Source organism: Heteronotia binoei, chromosome 14 (genome assembly GCF_032191835.1).
Source record: "Heteronotia binoei isolate CCM8104 ecotype False Entrance Well chromosome 14, APGP_CSIRO_Hbin_v1, whole genome shotgun sequence".
Lineage (NCBI taxonomy): Eukaryota > Metazoa > Chordata > Lepidosauria > Squamata > Gekkonidae > Heteronotia > Heteronotia binoei.
Genome location: NC_083236.1, coordinates 62,063,474 through 62,090,480, shown reverse-complemented (window position 1 = coordinate 62,090,480; position 27,007 = coordinate 62,063,474). Strand labels below are relative to the sequence as shown.

Sequence of the window (27,007 nt, the reverse complement as noted above, 5' to 3'; positions counted from 1 at the left end):
GGAATGCTGTAAGCAAAGTCAGGCAATTTGCCCCATATTTTTTTTTTGCGCGGTTTGCATCCCTGATTTTTAGCTAGTGGGCATACCCCAGAATATGCATAATAGCATTTCATGGTCATTCATCATCTCTTGTCATGCTCAGCCTTCCAACCACCTACAGGTCTGGTTTAGCAAGCACCTTCTCCCATGCCGATCCCAAGGAGAAAGCTACTCTTTGGAACGCAGAACGAGAGGAGCTCGGTAGTAGGGGAAGGGGGAGAATCGACCCCAGGGCGTTGACAAGAACATGGGAAGTCGGTCAGCAGCTGTGACGCCACCCACCCTCTTTCCGTATCAGTCGAACATTCCGCAAGTGAACCCGAAGCTTCCATTCCTTCGTGATAAATTTTCGGAGGCGACAGAAGACGTTCCTGCCAAGCAGGAGAGCGTCTACAACATCTGCCCGTTGCCACAGTCGTAGCCTTCTTTTATTATGTTGACAAATTACATCGGTGGCAGCGTTGGTTTGCGGGCTTCTGGAACAGCTGGCTGTTAATCCAATAGCAGCGATTTGTCGTTGGTTCCTCCCAAAGATTGATTCCAATTGGCTCAAGCCCAGACTGAAGTACTTTCCCTAGGTTAGACTAGGGTCGCTTTTCTGAAATTCTCCCCCACCACCACAATTCTGCCTGGATGCTGGAGCTCCAAACTGCCCAGTTTCGCTGCCAAAGACGAACCAATGCATTAGCAGTTCTGCACTGCTGCTTCTATAGAGGAGAGCAGATTCCGACACACTCAAGTTTCCGGATGTCTTTTCTCCATTAGCAGTTTGCACACACGTGTCCCGAACAGGGGTCGTTTTGTAGAAAGAGAGGTGCCGGAGATCATCAGCACAACTCACTGGCATATGCCACACCCCCCCTGACATCACCGGAAGGTGGACTAAATTAGGTCAGATCAGCATCTCCCTTAAAAGGCTTACTGGATTATAGTTGCCATCTTAAAGCCTTACTCCCATCATACTTTTTTAAAATTTGCTTTCACCCATGTGGCCCCAATGGCATGAGGAAGATTTCCATCTGTCTGTTTGATGTGTTTTGGTTATTTTCCCCTTTTTATGGGAAAAATATTAGAAAGTTTGTCAAATCCTAGAGTTCAGCAAAATTCTCACGGGGGGGGGGGGTGTTGAACAATGGAACCCAAAAGCAAGGGGGTTTTTTTGGGGGGGGATGAAGAAAAAAGAGCACAATAAAATTTAGAGGTATGTGATGTGACTCAATGCCACTAAGACAGCATCTAAAAATGATCTAGCAGAAAAAGGCTGAACAACAGAAACCAGAATTCAGCAAACACTCCATGGGTAAAAACTAGGCTTGCCAATCCCCAGGTCCCAGTGGAGGTTCTTCCACTTTCCCAGGCTCTTTCCCACCCCCAGTCAGCTGGTCAATGGGGGAAAGCCCCGCCCCCACAGCCCCCATGTGACTTTCCACCTCCGGAGGCTTCAGTCTCCGAATGAAAGGCTTCCTCTTAGGATGGTGTGTCTGTGTTACTTTGAAGAAGCTGGCAGCGACTTGTGAGTAGAGAGGCCAATCCCTCGCTTCAGAGTCACCAGAAACAGGGGGGGGGGAGAGAAGGAAATGTCTGCTAGGCACTTCATTATTCCCTATGTGGAGATTGATTCTCATAGGACATAATGGGGAATTGATCTTGAGGTATCGAGGGCTCTGGGGGGGGCTGTTTTTTGAAGTAGAGGCACCAAATTTTTAGTATAGCATCTAGTGCCTCTCCCCAAAGTACCCCCCAAGTTTCAAAATGATTGGGGTCCAATTCTATAAGCCCCAAAAGAAGGTGCCCCTATCCTTCATTATTTCCTATTGAAGGAAGGCATTTACAAAAGTGTGCTGTCCCTTTAAATGTGATGGCCAGAACTCCCTTGGAGTTCAATTATGCTTGTCACACTCTTGCTCCTGGCTCCGCCCCCAATGTCTCCTGAGTCCACCCCCAAAGTCTCCTGGCTCCACCCCCAGATATTTCTTGAATATCCCCAGATATTTCTTGAATTGGACTTGGCAACCCTAATAAAAACTCACTCCAAAGCAATGTAACAACAATAATGCAATAAACCCTTTCAAACAGAAGAATATATGGACCTAGAAATGCATTATCACACTAAGACTCCAGAAGGGCAATTAGAAAAACAAAGATGACTTTGCTTTATCAGGAGAGGCAGTTAGGTGCAGTGGTTAAGTGTGCGGACTCTTCTCTGGGAGAACCGGGTTTGATTCCCCACTCCTCCACTTGCACCTGCTGGAATGGCCTTGGGTCAGCCAGAGCTCTGGCAGAGGTTGTCCTTGAATGGGCAGCTGCTCTGAGAGCCCTCTCCAGCCCCACCCACCTCACAGAGTGTCTGTTGTGGGGGAGGAAGGGAAAGGAGATTGTGAGCCGCTCTGAGACTCTTCGGAGTGGAGGGTGGGATATAAATCCAATATCTTCATCTACCTCACAGGGTGTCTGTTGTGGGGGAGGAAGGGACAGGAGATTGTGAGCCTCTCTGAGACTCTTTGGAGTGGAGGGCAGGATATAAATCCAATATCTTCATCTACCTCACAGGGTGTCTGTTGTGGGGGAGGAAGGGACAGGAGATTGTGAGCCGCTCTGAGACTCTTCAGAGTGGAGGGCGGGATATAAATCCAATATCTTCATCTACCTCACAGGGTGTCTGTTGTGGGGGAGGAAGGGAAAGGAGATTGTGAGCCGCTTTGAGACTCTTCAGAGTGGAGGGCGGGATATAAATCCAATATCTTCATCTACCTCACAGGGTGTCTGTTGTGGGGGAGGAAGGGAAAGGAGATTGTGAGCCTCTCTGTGATTCTTCGGAGTGGAGGGCAGGATATAAATCCAATATCATCATCATCTTCTTCAAAATACTTGTCGATTGGATGCCAGGCTAAGTTCCGTACAGTCGTCTGGCCAAAGTCTTAGGGCCATAACAAAACCCCTCATTCATCTGAATATTTCGTTTCCATCCGGTGCGTAACTTTACTGTCTACTATCCACGGAGACCCTCGAGGAATTTCGGAGTCGCTATACAGAGGCAGGCAATGGCAAACCACCTCTGAACCTCTCTTGCCTTGAAAACCCTATGGAGAGGTGTCAAACTCACGAAGGCTCTATTTGTAGGGTTGCCAAGTCCCCCGCGGCCTCCGGTACCATAGAGGTTTCCTCCCAAATTGCTAGAGCGTCTGGGGAAAAATATAGGGGTTTCCAGGAAGCTCCTAGAGCGGCCAGTGCACAACGTTGCCAGCGCAATGACATCACTTATGAGTAACATCACTGAGCCAGTGACATCAGGAGGGGATTCCCCCACCAGCCCACTGTGGGCCGGCAGTGGGTTGGGGACCCCCATAGCGGGAGAATCTCACCCTACCTGGGAGCTTGGCTGCCATATGTGTTTGACATACATGTCACTTTGTTGGACCAGGTCATGTCTGCCATGAAATGTAATGCAGGGTACCAGAGGTATAAACTTTATAAGGGACACAGGCAATAAACATTATTTTTTACTCAAAACACAAGCATGCTTAAAATATTAATGCTTTTATAGTATTTCCTTACAGTATCTCCCTGATGCCAACCAGGGCTGGCCCTAGAGCAGGGGTGTCAAACATGTGGCCCGGGAGCTGAATCAGGCTCCCAGAGGGCTCCAATCAGGCCCCTGAGCGACTGGCTGTCATCTGTTTCCTTCTCCCTCTCTTTTGCTTCCTTCTGTGTAACAGCTTGCTTTGCAGGGCTTGCTCAATCACACAGGAGCTACAGAGCAAAACCTTTATTTGCTCCATTGGCTGAGGCTTGTCCCTTGGGGAGGAAGGGGAGGAGGTAGAGCTTGCTTTGCCAGTAGCCAGCAGAGCTACTGAGCCAAGCCTCCCTTCCTTCTATTGGCTGAAGCTCCTCCTTTTCCTGGTCCCCTGGGGAAGGAAAAAAAGAGCCAGAGCTTCCTTTGCCCAGTCCCCTGAAACCCATGGGAGACATTCAAAGAAAGCACATTTAAGACCAACAAGTCTAATGTTTTAAGCATGTTTTATTTCAAATTTTGTTTTATTTTTTAAAAAAATCTTTTACTGCGTTTGTCTGTGTCCTTTATAAAGTTTATCTTTCTGCTACCTAATCTTAAATAGGTACACGCATGGCCCTGCCTGGGATGGCCCAGCCCAACAAGGTCTCATTTATGTCAGATCCGTCCCTCATAATGAATGAGTTCAACCCCTGCCCTAGATAGTCTGGAACCCTAGGCAAGGCTAACTTCTGGCACCCCCACTCCGCACTGATAATATCACCGAGTCATGTGTGGGGGTGTCTAATTCAACACCCCCAGAAGGCCAGCGCCCTAGGCAGCCACCTAGTTTGCCTGGTGGCAGGGCGGGCTCTGATGCCCACTCCTCCACTTCCAATGCCTGTTACTCATTAGCACTGGGACAGTATACAGGGACGTAACGCACGCTCACTGTCATCCAGCTATAAAGGTAATAACCAGTTGCTCGCGGGCTGGAGAAGTGCCCCGGATGGGCCAGTTCTGCATCACAGGACATCTGTTTGACACCCCTGCCCTACAGGGTCACTGTTAAGTCAACTGCGACTTGAAGCACTTTGCACACACCCCTTCTGAGGTTAGCCGAGGGGGCAGGTTCGGGTTAGGAATCGACATTGCTTGCAACGATAAATGCGCATCGTCGTTGCGCTGTCTTTCTCCTGCTTTTCCACAGGAGCTCTTCATGCTGCAGTTGGCTGGTGAATAAACCCTCTAGTTTCTCTCCCCCCCCCCCCCCGCCTCTCACTCTCTAGAAGGACCGTTTCAAAAAGCAGCACCGACGGCTATAACTCAAGTGCAGGCTAATGATGCAGATACTACAGGTAACTTATGTCCTCTCGGAAGGAAGCATCGCTCAGCCACAACGTGCTCCAAGCCCCAGGCCAAGTTGGTATTCAGGACGCAGGGGCCTGTCCCTCGTAGGTTAATGAGACTCTCCGTATGCACGAGACACAATTTATGGAGTTCAAAGCATCACCCGCCAGTTCAGAACAGTTCATCAATTACAGCCATGCTTTACAAAGACAGAAATGCCACCCGCCCCAAACACGACATCCAGCTGTCAAGATCCGCGGGGATATAAATGCCAGCCTCCAACAATGGCTTCCGTTCACGGTTCTGTTTCTCTCTGCATTTTTTTTTCCAAATCCACAGTTGACTACCTAGGCCTCTGCCTGTCCGAAAACCTACTTCCCTATAGCACCGCACTTTCCAGGGAAAAGAAGATCCAGCTGTCATAACACAAGCAGGACCAAATGGTTTCATTTCTGCATCCAACCAGGATCTACATTGGTCTCATAGAACTTGCATGGACAAATGCAAAATATCAGGAAAAGAGAGCAGACGTTTCCTCCCGAGATTCAACAGTCTGGAAAAGCAACCCAGTTTTCTAGTGAAGAAGACGACAACGACGATGGCTTTTTTGCTAGAAAAAGACCAGCATGGACTTATTTGCATATTAAGCAACACCCCTGACATAACCATTGTTTCACACAGGGCTTTTTAAGTTGAAAAAAGCCCAGTAGGAGCTCATTTGCATATTAGGCCACATCCCCTGATGCCAAGGCAACCGGAACTTCGTTCCTGTGCATTCCTGCTCAAAAAAAAGCCCTGATGATGATATTGGATTTATATCCTGCGCTATACCCGGAATCTCAGAGTGGCTCACAATCTCTTTTACCTCCCCCCACCAACAGACACCCTGTGAGGTGGGCGGGGCTGAGAGTGCTCTCACAGCAGCTGCCCTTTCAAGGACAACTCCTACGAGAGCTCTGGTTGACCCAAGGCCGTTCCGGCAGCTGCAAGTGGAGGAGTGGGGAATCAAATCCGGTTCTCCCAGATAAGAGCCCACGTACCCACTGCACCAAACTGGTGATGAGTGTAAGGGCTGATGGTGGGAAACTCCTGAAGATTTGAGGATGGAACCTGGTGGGGGAGGGCAGGTGTGGTTTGGAGAGGATCTTCAGCAGGTATGGGCTGCAATATTAAGTCCACCCTCCAAAGCAGCCATTTTCTCCCAGAGAACTGATCTCTGTACTCTAGAGATCAGTTGTAATTCCAAAGGATTTCTGGAGGTTGGCCATCCTGGGTGAGGGTCCAAGTCTCCTCAAATAGATCGGGTTGCCAGATCTGGGTTGGAAAACTCCTGTAGATTTTTTTTTGGGGGGTGGAGCCTGGGGAGGACAGAATTTGGAAAGGAAAGGGACCTCCATAGGACAGAGGACCACAGAGTCCACCCTCCAAGGCAGCCATTTTTTTTAGGGCAACTGATCTCTGTCACCTGGAGATCCATTGTAATGCTATGAGATCTCCTATTCACACTTGGAAGTTGACAACCTTAAATTCAGAACAGCATAAATTGTTCTCTTTTAATTTACCCCCACAACAACATTGCATGGTAGGCAAAGAGAGAGCGATTGGCCATTCACCCAACAACATCCATAATGGTGGTGAGCTCCCCCTCCTGGACAGTCTTGAAGCAGCAGCTGGACAAACGTTTGCCAAGGATGCTCGAGGCTGATCCTCCATCAAGAGTGAGGTTGGACTAGATGACATGTATAGATCCATCCAACTCTGGGATTCTGTCATTCAAGAGCTGACTAGGGCTGCCAACCTCCCGGTATGGATGGGGAACCTCCCCCGCATCGCTGGAGTGATGACGTCACCAGGAAGTGACGTCATCAAAATGGTGGTATCCCTGCGAGGCCGCTCTGGGCATTTCCGGGAAAAGTCTATATGGTACAATAGGTACCATAGAGTTTTAACCTCCCAAATGGCTAGAGCGTCCGGGGGGAAAACCCATAGAGTTTTCCAGGAAACGGCTAGAGCGCCACTCCAATTTGATGACATCACGTCCAGGTGACGTCATTTCGTCGTGAAGTGCGCGCATGACTGTCCCCCACTGCTGGAGGGAAGTTACTAGTAATGAGAGTGTGATAAGGCGTGCCTGCAAAAAACAGTTTGTACTGGTGTCCCCATTTTTGAATAATTGATGATATTGGGAAACTGTGATGCATTAATTGCTGCTAGAGTCTACAATTGAGAAAGGCATCTCTGAAATTGTGGACTACAGTTGTGCTCCATTGCCACGTGGATGGCTGTCTTCCCTGGATTCACATCAAGGATCAACGGATACTGAGGACTTGATTTCCATACAAGAATTTTCTATGCCATTGACTTTTGTTACACTTGGCTATAAATTGGTGATGTATCTTTAAGAATATAGAGTGTTGTGCTACTCGGTTTTTCTTGGTGTTGCTAATCCCCAGGTGGGGGCAGGGGATCCCCTAGTTTGGAAGCCCTCCCCCACTTCAGGCTCATCAGAAAGCCAGGGGGGATGTCTGCTGGGCACTCCATTATTCCCTATGAAGACCAATTCCCATAGGGTATAATGGAGAATTGATCTGCGGGTATCTGGGGCTCTGGGGGGCTGTTTTCTGAAGTGCAGGCAACCAAGTTTGAAGCATAGCTTCGGATGCCTCTCCTTCAAAACGCTCTCCAAGTTTAAAAAAGCTTTGACCAGGGAGTCCAATTCTATGAGCCCAAAAGTAGGGGCCCCTATTTGCCATTGTTTCCAATGGAGATAAGGCATTAAAAGGTGTTTGGTCCCTTTAAACGGGATGGCCAGAACCCCCTTTGGAGTTCAACGATGCTTGTCACAAACTTGCTCCTGGCTCCACCCCTGAAGTCTCCCAGCTCCACCCCCCAAAGCGCCCAGATATTTCTTGAATTGGACTTCGCAACCCTATCCTGACTGGAAACTGGCAACCCGTACCTTCTGCGGTCTCTTCTCTCCCTAAACCCCACCATCCGAGACTCCCTCCTCAAATTTCCAGTTATTTCTGAGCCCAGGTTGTACAACCCTGTGCCCCGAGGCTCAAAAAGGTTGGAGGCCTCTGTCCTGGAACCTTCAATTCTGGAATCAAAACCATTTTTGGTTTGCAATCTAGAAAGCCAGTTGGTGGTAGTGATGCTCCAGAGCCCCTCCATGTGGCAAGTATTCCAAGGGGGATACTTGAAAATGCATGCCAAGCATGTGGGAATGCTCAACGGGATGCTCACAAAATGCATACTTGCACACGAACACATGAACAGAAATGCAGAGAGATCTATAATTCCCACCCTGAGAGCCAGTATGGTGTAGTGGTTAAGTGTGCGGGTTCTTATCTGGGAGAAATGGGTTTGATTCCCTACTCCTCCACTTGCAGCTGCTGGAATGGCCTTGGGTCAGCCATAGCTCTCGCAGGAGTTGTTCTTGAAAGGGCAGCTGCTGTGAGAGCCCTCTCAGCCCCACCCATCTCACAGGGTGTCTGTTGTGGGGGGAGACATATAGGAGATTCTAAGTGTGTGGGCTCTTATCTGGGAGAACCGGGTTTGATTCCCTACTCCTCCACTTGCAGCTGCTGGAATGGCCTTGGGTCAGCCATAGCTCTCGTAGGAATTGTCCTTGAAAGGGCAGCTGCTGTGAGAGCCCTCTCAGCCCCACCCATCTCACAGGGTGTCTGTTGTGGGGGGGAGACATATAGGAGATTCTAAGTGTGTGGGCTCTTATCTGGGAGAACCGGGTTTGATTCCCTACTCCTCCACTTGCAGCTGCTGGAATGGCCTTGGGTCAGCCATAGCTCTCGCAGGAATTGTCCTTGAAAGGGCAGCTGCTGTGAGAGCCCTCTCAGCCCCACCCATCTCACAGGGTGTCTGTTGTGGGGGGGAGACATATAGGAGATTCTAAGTGTGTGGGCTCTTATCTGGGAGAACCGGGTTTGATTCCCTACTCCTCCACTTGCAGCTGCTGGAATGGCCTTGGGTTAGCCACAGCTCTCGCAGGAGTTGTCCTTGAATGGAGGGAAGGGGAAAACATCTGCTGGGCATTCCATTATTCCCTATGGAGACCAATTCCCATAGGGTATAAAGGATAATTGATCAGCAGCTATCTGAGGCTCTATGGGGGCTGGGGTTTTTTTTTTGGGGGGGGGGGTAATTAACGTTTTATCGGCGATTTCCCAGTATGAAAACAAACAAGAATGCAACGGAACAAGGATGTGAGTAACATTGCAGTGTAGTAAATCACGCTGACTATAGCTAAGCAAGATGTATAAACAAGCTGTAAACCGTGTTGGACAAGAACATAACAGCCGCATTCTGTATAAAAAAGGAAAATAAAAGATAGGAAACATAACAAGTAGATGAACAGCAAGGGCTGCAAGATGCCATAATCAATCAATTACAGAATTTAAAAGGATATCAACATAAAGAATAACGTATGCTCCTACTATTATAAAGGGTACCTTCTGCAACAGTGGCTTGCACCTTGTGCAAGATGTAGACCATGACTAGCACAGACAGAGGAGGAAAGAATATATTTTAAAGGGGGGGAAATAGAGATAGAATAAGTTGAGATATTCTGAGTTGTATGGTTGGACATCATGGGGGCTGTTTTTTTTTTTTTTTTAAGGCAGGGGCACCAAATTTTCAGCATAGCATCTGACGCCTCTCCTCAAAAAACCCTCCAGGTTTCAAAAAGATTGGACCAGGGGGTCCCATTCTATGAGCCCCCAAAGAAGGTGTCTCTATCTTTCATTATTTCCAATGGAGAGAAGGCATTGATGCGATGGCCAGAACTCCCTTTGGAGTTCAATGATGCTTGTCACAACCTTGCTCCCTGGCTCCACCCCCAAAGTCTCCTGGCTTCAATCCCGAAGTCCCCAGATATTTCTTGAATTGGACTTGGCAACCCTAAGGTCAGAGCTACCCGGTTAGGGTTCCCAAGTCCAATTGAAGAAATATCTGGGGACTTTGGGGGTGAAGCCAGGAGACATTAGGGGTGGAGCCAAGATCAAGGCTGTGACAAGCATCACTGAACTCCAAAGGGAGTTCTGGCCCTCACATTTAAAGGGACAGCACACCTTTTCAATGCCTTCCTTCCATAAGAAATAATGAAGGATAGGGGCACCTTCTTTTGGGGCTCATAGAATTGGACTCCTTGGTCCAATCTTTATGAAACTTGGAGGGTATTTTGGGGAGAGGCACTATACTGAAAATTTGGTGCCTCTACCCCCAAAAAACAGGGCCCCCCAGAGCCCCAGTTACCCGTGGATCAATTCTCCATGATTTTCTATGGGAATAAATTCCCTAGGGAATAATAGAGTTCCCAGCAGACATTTGCCTCCTCTCCCCCCGCTTTCTGATGACCCTGAAGCGGGGGGAGGGCCTCCAACCCAGGGGATCCCCTGCCCCCACCTGGGGATTGGCAACCCTATACCCGGTCCTTCAGATAGGCCTAAGTTGCCATTCGCTGACCTATCTTCAAAGCGTGGGGGGAAACCTCTCTCTTCTCACTAGTGCGCACTCTACCACATCACACGCAAAATGAGAGACAAGGTACCTGCAACATCCCAATGCTCATTTTGAAGATTACTACCCAATGCTTCCCCCCATTGACATGTTCCTAATGACTGTACTGAACCATTTGCTCTGTTCCACAGCCCATCTTGTGCTGTTTTAAAACGCCAAGAAAATGTTGGTTCTTTTGGGCTCATAATGCACTGGGGAAAACGTTAGTGTCCTATAATCTGTTTTTGACAGTTTCAAACTGAACCTCACCGGCACGCGAAGTGGCAGACGGCAGATCATGGCGCCTCAATGTTTGTGCATGTGTTTGTGCGTCTGGTATGCGCTTTGCCAGCAAGATGCATCCACTCCTCCCCCCACCCCCGCTCCACCACACAGACACTTGGAAATTTACACTAAAATCCTATTGATTTCAGGAGAGGTTTAGCATCTCTGTCAATGGGTTAATGCTGATGTTGTGGAAGAAGTTGCTCTTTGAAGGGAAGTTGCTCTTTGGGAGGGATGGTGACTCGGTGGTAGAGCATCTGCTTGGTAAGCAGGAGGTCCCAGGTTCAAAACCCGGCATCTCCAACTGAAACGGGTCCAGGCAAGTAGGCATTAAAAACCTCAGCTTGAGGCCCTGGAGAGCTGCTGCCAGTCTGAGTAGACAATACTGACTTTGATGGACCGAGGGTCTGATTCAGTAGAAGGCAGCTTCATATGTTCATATATGATGAAGTTTAGCAACTGGGACTAATTGCACACAGGTCCCTTGATTGCCTTTTTTGGTAGTCTCCAAGATTGCCTTTTTTTGGTGGTCAAAGGAGACCCCTCCTTCCTTTTTCACCAACAGAAGAACTGATTGAATCCAGCTGAAGGACCACTGGAACACATACTATATATGGTTGCTAGGACTCTGCCTTCAATCCCCAAGAAGTTTTGGGGAGGAGCTGGGAAGGGGAAATGTTGAATTATGTTGTGATGTCACTACCGCATTCCACCCAGAAGCAACATTGCAATGGTTCAGAAAGTCCCTGAACTCAATAATTTTACCATACGAGTTTGGGAATTTCAAGCTCTGCTTCTCATTTGAGTACCAGCAAGAATGGGACACCGTGGGCAGGATTCCGCTCCGCATAACTGGGCAAATGGTAAACCTAAGTATATCGACTGGTGGTTAATCCATGTTTAAGAGGACCAGATATTTAAAAACCTTTTAAATGGGCATGCTCCTGCAGTTTGGGTAAGAAATAATGGGAAGGATGTGGGATTCCTTCCCCCCACCAAAAAAAAGGTGAAAGTTCTTCCTTGTTTTAGAATAAGGAACAGACCTTCCCACACTTCTATGCCAATTAGCAGGTATTATGGGTGGGAAAAAATAACTCTTTTCAGTGACATTTGTCAGATATTGGTATCCCTATAATTTGAACGGGTGTCCATTTGCCCAACGTATTTCCACATCCAATTCCCCCCTCCATTTCTTTTCAAGCTTACACTCACCCACAATGTCATCTCCATGACAAAACCTATCACTCATCTCTCCTAACAATGTGCCCCGAATGGTGCCGAAGATCTCTCCACTCTCTTTTCGCCTTAATCTGTTTTCCTTCATCGAACAAAAGAATTAATAGGGTACAGCGGAATGTTTGATATGGTAATAGGAAAAACGAGTTGCAGTCTACAAAGTATGTCAAACTTTAGAAAAAAAAGACTTTTTAGAAATTCTTTAAAAAAACAAGTTAACTCACATTCTCTCACACGCATATACTTATGTCACAATCTGCTGCATTTGAACTACCCCAAAAAGCTGACACAAAGAAAGTTTATTCATTTGAAATGTGGTGTTGGAGGAGAGTTGCATCCGGGACATTTTTTTGTAGAAAAAGTCCAGCAGGAGCTCATTTGCTTATTAGGCCACACCCCCTGATGCCACCATTGTTTCACATAGGACTTTTTGTAGAACAAGTCTGGCAGGAACTCATTTGCATATCAGGCCACACCCCCTGATGCTAAGCCAGCTGGAACTGTGTTACTGCTAAAAAAAAGAGAGCCCTGGATGTACCCAAAAGACAAAGAAGTAGGTTCTAAACCAAATCAAGCCTGAACTCTCCCTAGAAGCTAAAATGACAAAACTGAGGCTATTGTACTTTGGGCACATCATGAGAAGACAAGACTCACTGGAGAAGATAATAACGCTAGGGAAAGCTGAAGGCTGCAGATAACGAGGAAAACCCAACATGAGATGATCGACTTAATCAAGGAAGCCGTGGCCCTCAGTTTGCAAGACTTGAACAAGGCTGTTAACAGCAGGACTCTCTCAAAGTCATTAATTTGCAGAGTCACCATAAGTTGGAAACAGTATGACACACACACTCGGGTGAGGCTTCATAGAACTGTAAGGAGAAATAAAGGTTTCCTTCAGGACCCACAAGAACTTCTCAAACCTTCTTGCGACATCCACCCAAGTGCCACTGGGCGTTTCGGTGTCCATACAAGGCCAGCACCAGAAATGTACAAGTTAAGCAAAGTTCAGAAGCTTTTGTCTTCTTGTAACAAGGATAGCCTTTAATTAACATGTTCACATACCGTTAGAAAGTGAGTCCATATTGGAGACCAGAGTGATTTCAGATGCTGAATGTTAACAGCAGGTGAGTAACAATTGCTGGGGTGATTGTGGCCCTGGCCGCTGCCTGGTGGAAGCAGCTCCCTATGGAAATCCAAGCCCCACCTGAGCTACTGCCGTTTTGTAGGGTCTGCAAAACGGAGCTATTCTACCAGGCTTTTGACTGAGGCAGTGGGAGTCCTATTCCAGCTATTATTCCATCAGTTGGCCTCCCTTGTAGCGACATTGTGCCTTACTACAGCGCTATCCTGCTATTACTACCATCATTTAATATGGGCCTATAATTGTTTATCCTGTATGATGCGCCCTTCCCTTTTGTGGTGCACTTTATTGTTTTTATTGTTTCTACTTGTTTAATTTTAATGTATTGTTTTAACTCTGAACTGTAGGTTTTTATCGTTATTACTGTATATTGTGATCCACCCAGAGCCCATTCATGGGAAAGGGTAGAATATAAGCCTACTAAATAAATAAATAATAAATAAATTCTGAGCAGGTGTGACATAAAGTGGGGTAGCAGGGGTGGAGAAATCAGCATTGGTAATGAGACAGGAAACTTAGGTCTTGATTCAGTCCAGAAGGATGCATTGCCTCGAGCTTCATTTTCAGTTGCAATTCAGCAGTCTCTCTAATCTCCCTTTAAAATTCCTTTCTAAGACAACTGCTGCTCTTAGGTCAGCAACTGAATGTCCTGGAAGGTTAAAGTGTTCCCCCACCATTTTTTTTTTAACTTTGCGGTTTCTTATGTCAGACTTACGCCCATTGATTCTTTGCCATAAGGTCTGGCCTGTTTCTCCATTGTAGAAGGCGGAAGGGCATCGCATTAACCACATCATGAGGCTGAGCAGGTGTAGGAACCTGAGATGGCATGCACCAAACCAAGATGGCAACTTTGTTCGCATGTCAATTCAAGCAACACCATCACTGGACCCAGCAACATCAGCCAGACCATTTATGTACTCAGGGCTTTTTTTGGTAGAAAAAAGTCCAACAGGAACTGGAGAGCCAGTGTGGTGTAGTGGTTAAGTGTGCGGACTCTTATCTGGGAGAACCGGGTTTGATTCCCCACGCCTCCACTTGCACCTACTGGAATGGCCTTGGGTCAGCCATATCTCTGGCAGAGGTTGTCCTTGAAAAGGCAGCTGCTGTGAGAGCCCTCTCCAGTCCCACACACCTCACAGGGTGTCTGTTGTGGTGGAGGAAGGTAAAGGAGATTGTGAGCTCTTCGGAGTGGAGGGCGGGATATAAATCCAATATCTTCATCTACCACACAGGGTGTCTGTTGTGGGGGAGGAAGGTAAAGGAGATTGTGAGCTGCTCTGAGTCTCTTCGGAGTGGAGGGCGGGATATAAATCCAATATCTTCATCTACCACACAGGGTGTCTGTTGTGGGGGAGGAAGGTAAAGGAGATTGTGAGCTGCTCTGAGTCTCTTCGGAGTGGAGGGCGGGATATAAATCCAATATCTTCATCTACCACACAGGGTGTCTGTTGTGGGGGAGGAAGGTAAAGGAGATTGTGAGCTGCTCTGAGTCTCTTCGGAGTGGAGGGCGGGATATAAATCCAATATCTTCATCTACCTCACAGGGTGTCTGTTGTGGGGGAGGAAGGTAAAGGAGATTGTGAGCCACTCTGAGACTCTTCGGAGTGGAGGGCGGGATATAAATCCAATATCATCTTCATCTTCTTCTTCTTGCATATTGGACCACACCCTTGACATCACCATTGTTTCACACAGGGACTCATTTCCATATTAGGCCTCACCCTCTGACACCAAGCCAGCTGGAACTGCTTTCCTATGCGTTCCTGCTCAAAAAAAGCCCTGCCTGCATGTACGGTATTTTATGTATTTTATTTATATTGTAAGCTGCCTTGAGCTCCGTGAGGAAGAAAGGTGGTTAATAAAAAGAAAGAAAGAAAAATGTGGTCCCCAAAGCCTTAAATGAACTCCAGCTTCATGCAACCAACAGCAGTAATTCCTCAGCAGCGTTATTGTCACCCATGTCCCCATGAGTCACGGCTGTGAGAGGCTTCTGGCCAAGCCGAAGGAGAAAATAAAATTAAAAATCCTAGTAAAACCTCGGCAGTCTGCTTACACTGATGCTGTTCAAAAGAAGATTCCACTCGTGTGCTTCGCCAGGGTGGAAAATGGCAGTCGAGAAGGTCAAATTAGAGCTGCCAGCTCATAATAAAGCCGTTTGATCCAAATCTGGGCCTAACAGAAAACCGAACACATCCAGCTTTGACCAGACTGCCGGGGAAAGCCTGAAGCCAAACAAGTTTGTTGCAGCCACCGAAGATAAGCAGCATATGAAAGGCAGAGACCTCCGTCTGCAAGGGTGTCTCATTTCAGCTTGCTCACTGGCCGGAGTCGCACCCGGTTCAAGAAGATTCCGGCCCTCAGGGTTGCCAAGTCCAATTTAAGAAATATCTGGGGACTTTGGGGGTGGAGCCAGGAGACTTTGGGGATGGAGCCAGGAGACATTGGGGTGGAGCCGGGAGCAAGGCTGTGGCAAGCATAACTGAACTCCAAAGGGAGTTCTGGCCATCACATTTAAAGGGACGGCACACCTTTTCAATTCCTTCCTTTCATAGGAAACAATGAAGGATAGGGGCACCTTCTTTTGGGGCTCATAGAATTGGACCCCTTGGTCCAATCCTTTTGAAACTTGGGAGGTATTTTGGGTAGAGGCACTAGATGCTATACAGAAAATTTGGCACCTCTACCTCAAAAAACAGGCCCCCCAGAGCCCCTGACACCCGCGGATCAATTCCCCATCATTCCCTATGGGAATCGTTCCTGGAGGTGCATAATGGCTGTGGGGGTGGAGCTTCCCCCGCTGGCCAGCTGGCTGGGGGAGGGGGAAGCCTGTAAAACCAGGGGATCCCCCGCTGGGACCTGGGGATTGGGAAGCCTACCGGCCCTCAAGATTTCGGAAAAGAGATTGGCTTTACGTTAAACGAACGATGGTTTGCTGGCACAACAGGGAGTGATTCGTACCAAGCAAATTTGCATATGTTTGCTTATTTGCCATAACGGAGTTTGCCTCAGCTAGTGTAGGGGGTGGGGAGATGACACTAAAAGGTATCAGAGCTAGGGTTGCCACTTTACAGAACTACAGCTGATCTCCAGGCCACAGAGATCAGTTCCTCTGGAGAGCCATAATGCAAAAACCTTCCTAGCCATGTTGGATCAGGCCAGTGGTCCATCCAGTCCAACACTCTGTGTCACACAGTGGCCAGAAAAACAGGCACTATCAGGAAGTCCATCAGTGGGGCCAGGACACCAGAAACCCTACCACTGTGCCCCCCCAGCACCAAGAATATTGAAGATTGAAGCTATTGGATTTATATCCCGCCCTATACTCTGAATCTGAGAATCCCAGAATGGTCACAATCTCCTTTACCTTCCTCCCCCACAACAGACACCCTGTGAGGTAGCTGGGGCTGAGAGAGCTCTTACATCTGCTGCCCTTTCATGGACAACTCTGTGAGAGCTATGGCTGACATAAGGCCATTCCAGCAACTGCAAGTGGAGGAGTGGGGGATTAAACCTGGTTCTCCCAGATAACAGTCCACACACTTAACCACTACACCAAACTGCACCAATACAGAGCATCACTGCCCCAGACAGAGAGCTCCAACAATACGCTGAGGCTAATAGCCACTGATGGACCTCTGCTCCATATGTTTATCCAATCCCCTCTTGAAGCTGGCTATGCTTGCGGCTGCCACCACCTCCTGTGGCAGCGAATTTCATACAAGAATCTAATATGCAGCAGACAACATTAATTCAAGATTCAGTACTTAAACATTGGGCACAGTAATTTTATACAGGATATCCTTGGTGGCTCCGATTCAAGACCCGTAATGATGGTGATTGGTTCAGAACAACAACGAACCACAATAGTAGTGCAGGCTACATCGGGGTGTGTGGCCTAATATGCAAAGGAGTTCCTGCTACAAAACAAGCCCTGCCTGTAGTTAAAACAATTTCTGTGAGGGCAACAAGCCCTGACTCTTCAAATAACAACGAGGAGCCTGAGAATCTCATGTTTAGGCTTCAGAACTAGTATCCTGGATGCAAAAAAATCTCAACTATCTTATCTGGAGCAAAGCGCATTAAGGAATCCACTCTCACTTGGGGAAAACACAGCACTCGGCCAGACTCCAAGCCTTATGGGAGGACAAACCAAATAGAGAGCCATAATAATGCAGAACTGTCCCATCTCACCTCTAATTCCGCCCCACCTGGCAACACGTGACCGGAAAGAGTTTTCAGCAAAACATTTTCCTAACGCAGATCTGAATCATTCCGCGTCGCCGTCCTTCCCAACCAAGAGGCATAACTGCGCTTCATATTTCCCCACTCAAAGAAAACCCAAAATATTCTAAGCACCACAACGCAGGTCTGAAGCATCGCGGTGTCCCGCATACGCAATTAACTGAATTGCGCATCCTCGTGAGCCTCCTGTTCACAGACAACCTGCTCACAGTGGTCATTTCGATGGACGTTATATCAAGAGCTTGGTTTTCATTCCTTTAAAGGAAGAGTACAGGCAGACACAAAACGAACATTTACTAATGAATTACGACGTTTCGGTTGTCGCTCGTAACAATCCCGCACGACTGTCCCTTTGACGTCGTGAATACCGACTCTTGCATTAGATCAGCGTCAAACACATAAGAAGGATGGAAGAGATTATTTGAATGCAAGCCCTGGTCACTTTTGACACCACTTCTATACAGCAGCACAATTCCTTCCCTCTGCAGCTGCAACCCTTCTTTCCGAGTGATGTTTGAACGGCTCTGCTAGTTTTCCTGCTGTGCAGGGAGCCCTCTTCTGGAGAAATACAAAAAGGTTAAGCATTTGCACAGTTTCTATAATTCACTGTATATGTCTTTTAAAAAAAAATAACTTTCCAGGTATATTATCTTTGCCGTCATTTTGCATTACAATTAAAACAAACAAAACAAAAACTGCTTCCTTTTGAGACTTCTAGATTCTCAGAAATTTATTTCTTGCCAATCCTAACAAATGGGCCATTTATAGTATTATTGTTGTTGCTGTTACATTTATTTATTTATTATTATTTCATTACAGGTACAAAAGGCAAAAAAAGCATCACCCAAATGCTGGAAGGAACATCTACAAGCAATAAATTTTCATTTCCAATAAGAAAATCTTTATATACCTCATGACCAATCTTATCAGGGTACATCATAATGCAGAACAAACACATCTTCTAAAATATCAAGAAGATGATATTGGATTTATATCCCACCCTCCACTCCGAAGAGTCTCAGAGTGGCTCACAATCTCCTTTCCCTTCCTCCCCCACAACAGACACCCTGTGAGGTAGATGAAGATATTGGATTTATATCCTGTCCTCCACTCCGAAGAGTCTCAGAGCGGCTCACAATCTCCTTTACCTTCCTCCCCCACAACAGACACCCTGTGAGGTGGGTGGGGCTGGAGAGGGCTCTCACAGCAGCTGCCCTTTCAAGGACAACCTCTGCCAGTTCTCCCAGATAAGAGTCCGCATACTTAACCACTACACCAAACTGGCTCTCCAAAGAAAGGAAACCAGACCAGAACACACTTTTCACTTTCTGTGGAGTGCTTAAGAAGGATTTCCTTTTGTTCGTTCTCAGCCTACTGTCCATCAGCTTCACTGATGTGCCAGATCCAACTGACCGCAGGCTGGGAAGCGGCACATGCATTCCGCAGCAGCACACATATGGGGCATTCATCACGTTATCTCCGTCCTAGAAATAAGCGCATGATCCAGATGCGCGCTTGCAGAAGCACAGCAAGAGAAAATACAACTCAGAAGACACATTCCCTCATATAAGGTACAAAGCTGGTGTAATGGCTCTGTGTTTAAGGTTAAATGCAATAAGTTAATATACACTCTGCAAAGCAGAGCACAACTGGAACTCTACTCCCAGCCCGACCAGACTATTGTTCCTAGGGGGCGTACAAAGACACAGTCTTTGAGCACATCTTAACCTCACTTGTCCCCATCTGTGAAAAAGGAATCGTGCCGCATTGTTCTGACAGATGTCCGGAGTTCTTGTGTGTGTGTGTGTGTAGCAGGAACTCCTTTGCATATTAGGCCACAAACCCCGATGGAGCCAATCCTCCTAGAACTGACAGTAGGCCTTGTAAGAAGAGCCCTGTCAGCTTTTGAAGGCTTGGCTACACCAGAAGGGTGTGGCTTAATATGCATGGAGTGAAGAGAGTTGACTTCCCCCCCCCCTCTCCCTCTCCCCAAATACTAGAACACGAGGATCTCCAATGATGGGCACTGCATTCAAGACAGACAAAAGGAGATATTTCTTTATGCTGCAAGTGATTAAAATGTGGAAGTTGCTGCTAGAGAATGTAGTGATGCCATAAAAAGCACCAAGTCGTTACTGACCCAGGGGATGATGTCACATCACGACATTTTCTTGGCAGACTTTTCGTGGGCTGGTTTGCCATTGCCTTCCCCAGGCAACTATAGATAGCTTCAGGGCTTTTTTTGTAGCAGGAACTCCTTTGTATATTAGCCCCCCCCCCCCATGTAGCCTATCATCCTGGACCTTACAGTGGGCCCTGTACTAAAAGCCCTGTAAGCTCTAGCAGGAATTACATCAGGGGTGTGTGACCTAATATGCAAAGAAGTTCCTGCTACAAAAAAAAAAAGCTCCTGATTGCTCTAAAAGGGGGTTGGGACAGATTCCTTGAGGATAGGCCTATGAGTGGCTGACTACGGGGCGCGGTGACTAAAGGAAAACTCCCTGTTCAGAGGCAGTCAATATCTGAGGCAACATCAGGGGAAGGCCACTGTGTGAGACAGGATGCTGACTAGATGGACCACTAGTCTGATCCAGCAGGGCTCTTCTGACATTCTTAGGAAGGCCTCGGCCTCTCTGCCCTGTTATTGGCCCTCCAGAGGAACTGGTTGGCCCTTGTGTGAGACAGGATGCTGGACTAGATGGACCACTGGTCAGACCCAGCAGGGTTCTTCTGATGTTCTTATGAAGGCCTCGGCCTCTGTGCCCTGTTGTTGGCCAATCAGAGGACCTGATTGGCTGCTGTGCGAGACACAATGCTGGACTAGATGGCCTATCGGTCTGATCCAGCAGGGCTCTTCTTACGTTCTGACCATCTGGGACAAGGTCCTATACAAATGTTGTGCATTAATAACGCAAGCTGTTTCTATGTGTTGAGATGTAACGTGGTCCTGTTCATGCTCCCGAGTAGAAGAAAAGAATCGCACGTCTCTGACAGATGCAAACGCTGACCGCAGCCCGGGTCATTACTTCTAAACCGAATTATACTCCCCTCTGGAAGTCGACACTGCAACAACAGATTTATACGGCTTATAAATCAGTTGATCAAGATCAATGTTCGCTGCTTCCATTTTGCAGGAGATCACAGAATGAGTTGTCGCTTCTGCCAAGGGGGGGAGGAGAGAAAGTAATCACCACTGCAAGAGTGTTACAACCCAAATCTCTGCCAGACGACTGAACCGGCAGCTCGCCCCACGCTCTGCTGTTTACTTCTCCGGCAGCGTGAAAAGTCTTTCCCAGGCTGAGTCAAACAAGCCACCCGAGAGCCCTCCCAAATAGCAACGCTTTCGCTCGCCAGCTGTTGAATGCGTTCTCGCCAACGCCTCTTGGTCCAGGCCTTTTCTGCCACACAAAAATGAGGTTATCTAAGGGCGCCGGGACAATCCAGCAGTTGTTTTGTTTCCAAAAAAGAAGAGATTCCTTGACTTCCAGACTGCCAGGAAGTCACACGCTTAGGCGGGGAGAGGCCATAGCTGAGCAGGCTCAGCACATGTTTTTTGCATGTATGTTCAGCCCTGCTAAGAGGACCTCAGGTAACATGAGATGTGAAACGCCTCGGCTGGAAAAGACGCTGCCAGTCACAGTATGCAACTCTGCTAAACAGAGCTACGGTCCGATATTAGACGCCGTACCTCTTATAAACAGGGGTGGGATTCCAGTAGGAGCCCCTTTGCATATTAGGCCACACACCCCTGATGTAGCCAATCCTCCAGGAGCTTACAAAAAAAAGAGAGCCTTGTAAGCTCTTGGAGGATTGGCTACGTCGGGGGCAGGGGGGGCGGTGCCCTAATATGCAAAGGTGCTCCTGCTGGAATTCCACGCCTGCTTAGAAATACGCTGTGGGCTTAGTGAGTGACAAGAAAGAAAACACTTTGCAGATGCTCGGAATTTAGGGTTGCCAGCTCTGGATTGGGAAATCCCTGGAGATGTGAGAGTAGAGCCTGTGGAGGGGGCAGTTAGGGAGAGGAGGGACCTCAGAGGGGCACAATACCACAGAATCCACCCTCCAAAGCAGCCATTTTTTTTTTCTCCAGGGGAACTCAGCACTGTTGTCTAGAGATCAGCTGTAACTTGGGGAGATCTCCAGGCCCCACCTGGAGGTTGAGCAACCACAGAAACAAAGACGGTGTTGATTTCTGCTGCTGCTCAACCATATGCCGTTGTTTCTTGTTTTGTTGCTCACCTGGAGGTTGGCAAGTCTTATCAGGTCGGGCTGCCAAGCCCCTGGTCTGGGTGAGGGTTCTCCCGCCTGGGAGGTTCCCAACCCACTGGCCCACTTTGGGCTGGCGGGGGGAACCTCCCCCTACATTGACGGTGCGATCATGTCACCCGGAAGTGACGTCACGGCAATGTTGCATGGGGCCGCTCTAGGTGTTACCGGGAAAACTCTATGGTTTCCCCAGATGCTCTAGCCATTTGGGAGGGAAAGCTCTATGGCATGGTAGGGACTTTTGCGTGCGTGTGAAAGCCCCCCGCTGCAGAACTCAGGGGACTTGATGAGCCTACTATCAGAGTTGTTGATGACACTTGCTTCTAGCATGGAAACAAGCTGGGGGCAGGAGAAAAGCCCAAAGTGCCATTGGGTCTTCCTATGGCGGTCCTGTTGGACAGTGTGGAAGGCAGACCATTACACATGCATGCAAATGAGGGAAACACCATGCCACCTTTCTAGGGAGCTGTCAGAGAGCACTCTGAACATTTCAGCTGAGCTGCCCGGCTTGAGAGAAGATTGTGCCCTGTGTCATTTTCAAACTGGCTACGTTTAGCTGCTGCCTTTCAGGGCAATGCTTGATCCTCCAGAGGAACTGCTTGGCCATTGTGTAAGACAGGATGCTGGACTAGATGGACCCCTGGTCTGATCCAGCAGAGCTGTTCTGATGTTCTTAGGAAGGCCTTGGACTCTTTGCCCTGTTACTGGCCCTCCAGAGGAACCGGTTGGCTACTGTGTGAGACAGGATGCTGGACTAGATGGACCCCTGGTCTGATCCAGCAGGGCTGTTCTGATGTTAATCTGAAGACCTTGGCCTCTTTGCCCTCTTGTTGGCCCTCCAGAGGAACTGGTTGGCCACTGTGTGAGACAGGAGGCTGGACTTCATGGACCATTGGTCTGATCCAGCAGGGCTCTTCTGGTGTTCTTAGGAAGGCCTCGGACTCTTTGCCCTGTTATTGACCCTCCAGAGGAACCGGTTGGCCACTGTGTGAGACAGGATGCTGGACTAGATGGACCATTGGTCTGATCCAGCAGGGCTGTTCTCGTGTCCTTATGTTCTTATCCTCACAACAGCCCTGTGAGGTCAACCAAGGTGAGAGACCCCTAAGAATTTCATAACAAGCTTGTTATAAACTCAAGCCATGGTTTAAACTATACTTGGAAGTGCCATTGTGTTACCATCTGTTAAGTATGCACAGACTTGCAAACCTGACCACCAGCTGAGCACACCATGACCTAATCTTCTTGGCTGCTACAAACATTCCTACAACTTCCTTCCTGAACCAACACATGAAGCTCCCTTGCACTAAATCAGACTCTTGCTCTACTGAAGTCCGTATTGTCCACTCGAGCTTGGCAGCAGCTCTCCAGGGTCTCAGGCAGAGATCTTTCGCATCACCTACCACCTGGCCCTTTAACTGGAGATGCCAGGGATCGAACCTGGGACCTTCTGCATTCAAAGCGGTGCCTTACCACTGAGCCACAGCCATTCCCTGAACCAACCACTATCTGCCTCCCCATGTGGTTCTTGACACCCAACAAAAGTTAAGACCAAGAGGATGCATTAGGCATCTGCAAAGTGGACTCCAAAGCAGTATGAATAGAACTCTTAAGATGTCTCACGCTGTGGGTGACTATAAACTGGACAGATCAAGCAAGCGAGTCAAGCTACATGTTTTGAAGAAGGCATATCTCACATTTCCCTCCATGTAGAGACAGTATAAGCACCACAATTTGCCATGTGCCGGCAACGAGCAGCCACAACGACTCAATCCTGTGGATCCTTTGGGTTTCCTCTGGTGTCCCATCTAAACACTTCTGTGTACAGGCTTGCAGTCCTCTCCACATTGCTTCCACATGTCACTTGCACATTCCTAACATCTCATTTCACTTCCCCGTCTAGGTGCCACGTCAGAAGTCCATGCCAGGGCTTCCCAGTTTCAGAACATCTCCCCACAATAGCTCCCAAACTCACTCCATCATTTTTACACAAGCTGCTAACCGTGAGTCTACAGCATGGGTTCGGTCCCATGCTAACTGGATGCTTTCCAAGGCTTATAACATCACAGCCATGCCCAACGCGAACGAGGAGCTATCTTCCTCGTCCCCTCGACACTACAGACACACCCCTTCACACCCCTTCCAACCCTCACAGCAATTAACACAGAACAATGGTCACATTCAACAGCCAGTTTCCTTATCACTACCCTTCCAGGAAGCCCCACCAAACAATGGGCACATCCACAAACCAATTGCCCTTTCACCACACCCCCTCCAGCCTAGAAATAGCAGCTCTCCAGCAGCCCTGGCCCCACTCAACGCACAGCAGCCAAGAAGGTCAGAGCGCCTGCTCCGGCTGCAACGCCACTGAGGATGTTCTCCGCAGCTGAGAACGAAACGTCTGGAAGAAAAACTTTCTCCAGTAGAACACGGCACTTGAGCCCAAACGATTCTACAAACTCTAATGATGTTACCAGCCATGAAAACCTGAAATCTTTGATAACCGCAGACACAGTTCATCAATCAAGTATCATCTAAACGTGGTGACAGTGTAGCGTAGCCCCCCCCCTAGGTCATGTGGCCACATGGGTTACGTCAACCTCTGTCAAGATTGTAGCTCACTGGGTTCCAGGAGCCTTTCCCAACACCGGTTTAGCCAACGAGCAGTAGTCAGGCTGGCGTCACACCCATCCCTAGACCAACATACTTTCCAAGACATCACAGCCATCCCCAACATGCACGAGGAGCTATCTTCCACGTCCCCTCGACACCACAGACACCGTTCATCAACCACGCATCATTTAAACGTGGCGACAACGTAGCATAGCCCCCCACAGCTTGCGTGGCCGCATGGGTTATGTCAACATCTGCCAAGACCGTCTGCTCACATGGTTCCAGGAGCCTTTCCCAAACACCGGGGAAGCCAACAAGCAGCAGATTCGGACTCGTGTCACACCCATTCCCCAGCCCGAAACAAGCCGACTCCTCCGGCGACCCAACTTTGTGCGCCCAACCGCCCGCCATGGGTTGATGCGCACCCTGCAGCTAGATCCGAGTCCAGTAGAAACAAGATCTGGAACACAGAAGCTTTGGGAAGTCTAAGCTGCCTTGGTCAGAGCCCTGCAGTTGCCCGTTCTTTCTAATCCTGCCTGCCTGCACACTGACAACAGGAAATCCTTGGAGAGGAGGCAACAGATGGGTTTAAAGTCATAGGAAAGACGCACAGGTTTGCAACATGTTGTCTGCCAGGGGAGGAGGGGATGGACTGTGAGACATGGGAAAGGGCAGACCTCTTCTGCCTGAATTCCTGGAGACCTCAGACAGGCACCAAACCAGCGAAGGCTATGCCACCCAGATGCCTTTCCCTCCGGCCCAACCATCTCCTTAAGGGGTAAGGCTCCAAGCAAGTCAACTCCCCCGGTCCCAGGCGGACCCACAAAACCCCCCGCATCGTGGCGGGATGGTAGCAACGTGGACCCTGGATGAGTTCAAGAGGGGGGGGCATCAAAGGGGGGGGGGCCAAGAAGCTGCAGGACGGTCGCCCGACAAAAGGAGCCCAAAACATCACCCAAGGCTTGCTAGACCCGAAACGGTGACTGCAACTGCAAAAAATAAAAAAAATAAAAATAAAGGGGCAGCGAAACAAAACCCAGCCCAGGGAGCAGAAGTTGGCGCTTTGATTGACAGCGCCAGCAGGCTGGGTGGGATTCTTTCCTCCTCTCCCCTGCCTGTCTGGCAGAGGCGAGAGGGGATCTATTCCAGTTCAGGAGGGGAGCTTCGAGAGAGCCACCCGCGCAATGCCCAATTCGAGAAACACTCCAGAGGCGCACCTCTCCGTGCACCCGCTTCAATGCTCAGGCTGCCCGTCTTCTAATCGCATAATTTTTCCCCCTTCCCCCCCCCCCCCCAAAAAGGTCATCAGTCAATCCATTGAAAAGGATCTGCTGCTAACCGATCCCGGGCACAAGCCGCCGGAAGGCAAGCGGCAGGCGGATGAAAGTTGCAGCGCTGGATCTCCCCGGATCCACTGGAGGGATCCCCTGCTCGCCTCCGGGGGGGGGGGGAAGAGGCAAAAGCCCCCCGGGCATGCACCCCGGGCGCGTCTCGCGCAGCTGGTTCCTCGCCCCTCGCAAGCCCCCCCCCCCGGGCATCCCTTCCTCGCGGCGATTCTCTCTTCTTCTCCCCAGCCTGAGAGGCGAGAGCCGTGCCAGCCAGCCAGCCAGCCAGCTCCCCTTGCTCCCGTGGAGGAAACCAGACACTTCCAAGCCGCCGGATGCAGAAGGGGAAGAGAACCCCCCCACACACACACACAGAGAGATGCATTGAGCAAAAACCCCACAAAAATCACCACCTTCCCCCCCTCCCAACGAAGCCTGCAAAAAACCCCCAAAACCCTTACCTGGGACAAGAGGCAGGCGAGGGCGAGCGGAGCGCGGCGTTGCATGTTGCACAGCCTAGAAGAGACCAGCGGCTTTTCCATTCATGCGCTCGGCTGCACTGAGCATATTTTCACTGTGGAACAGCCTCGGAGAAGGGGAGAGAGGGGGGAGAGAGAGAGCGAGAGAGAGCGCGCAGGACTGCCTCCCGAGCTCGCCAACTTCCCAAATAGATCAGCAGCATCATCGCCAAAGCATTGGGTAGAGAGAGGCGGATGGCCGGAGCCAATAGCTTTACAAGGATGATTTCTTCACAAATCATCCTCGGGTTTGGTTTTTTTTTGCAGCGCGTAATATTGGGCGCGCGCCCCGCGCGGAGCAGGGCACCTCTGGAAAGCTCTTTTGCATCCGCGCGCTCCACGAATAGGTTAAGAAATCACCCTTTATGGATTCCAGGGTGGGTGGGAGTGGGCGTGTGGGTGGAAGGGTCTAGGGTTCCCCCTTTAGAAGGAATGGATCGGTACGGAAGGGGATAAAAGAACAGCTCCTTGGAGCAGCCGGGGGCCCATAGAAAGGCCCTCTCCATTAAAATGTTAATCAGGTCTGTTTCATTTTCGATAAATCACGGGGAACGGCCAGCCCGGCCTCCAGATACTTTCGAACCTTGGAAGGTTGGCCTAGCAGAGTTCTTTCAGGGGCATCAAAGGGGAAAGGGGGGGGGGGGATAAAAAAAAAAAACAACCACCCTGATTGCATTTTCTGTTTTCACTCCATCTCGCAAATCACTAGGAGGACAGATCAATTCTGCTTGACAAAAAAATCCATCATAGGGCAATAGATTTTATTAACTGCTCAAGCGACGGTGGGACTTTGGCTTTTCGGGCTCAGGGAGCGGAAATCTGCAAAGGGAAGTTCTGAAAAAAGTCCATGTCCTTCGACTGCAAAAAAACCCAAAAAAAACCCACTCCCAAACTTTTCTTCTCTGGAATGAGATACGGTTTCCTGTTAATGCTTCATAGTAATGCTCAACGCTTGGGTGGCACTTTGAAGAGCACAGCGCTCAAAACC

General features: G+C 48.9%; 1 protein-coding gene across 1 annotated transcript in view; it reads right to left on the bottom strand.

The window, feature by feature from the left end:
• CDH13 (cadherin 13) overlaps positions 1 to 26,144 on the bottom strand; it is a 1,257,603-nt gene extending 1,231,459 nt beyond the window's left edge. The window contains exon 1 of the mRNA XM_060253738.1: positions 25,963 to 26,144. Coding sequence (XP_060109721.1) covers positions 25,963 to 26,043 — 81 coding nt within the window. The 5' untranslated portion in view covers positions 26,044 to 26,144. The remainder of the gene's footprint in view (positions 1 to 25,962) is intronic.
• Between the last annotated feature and the right edge of the window lie 863 nt (positions 26,145 to 27,007).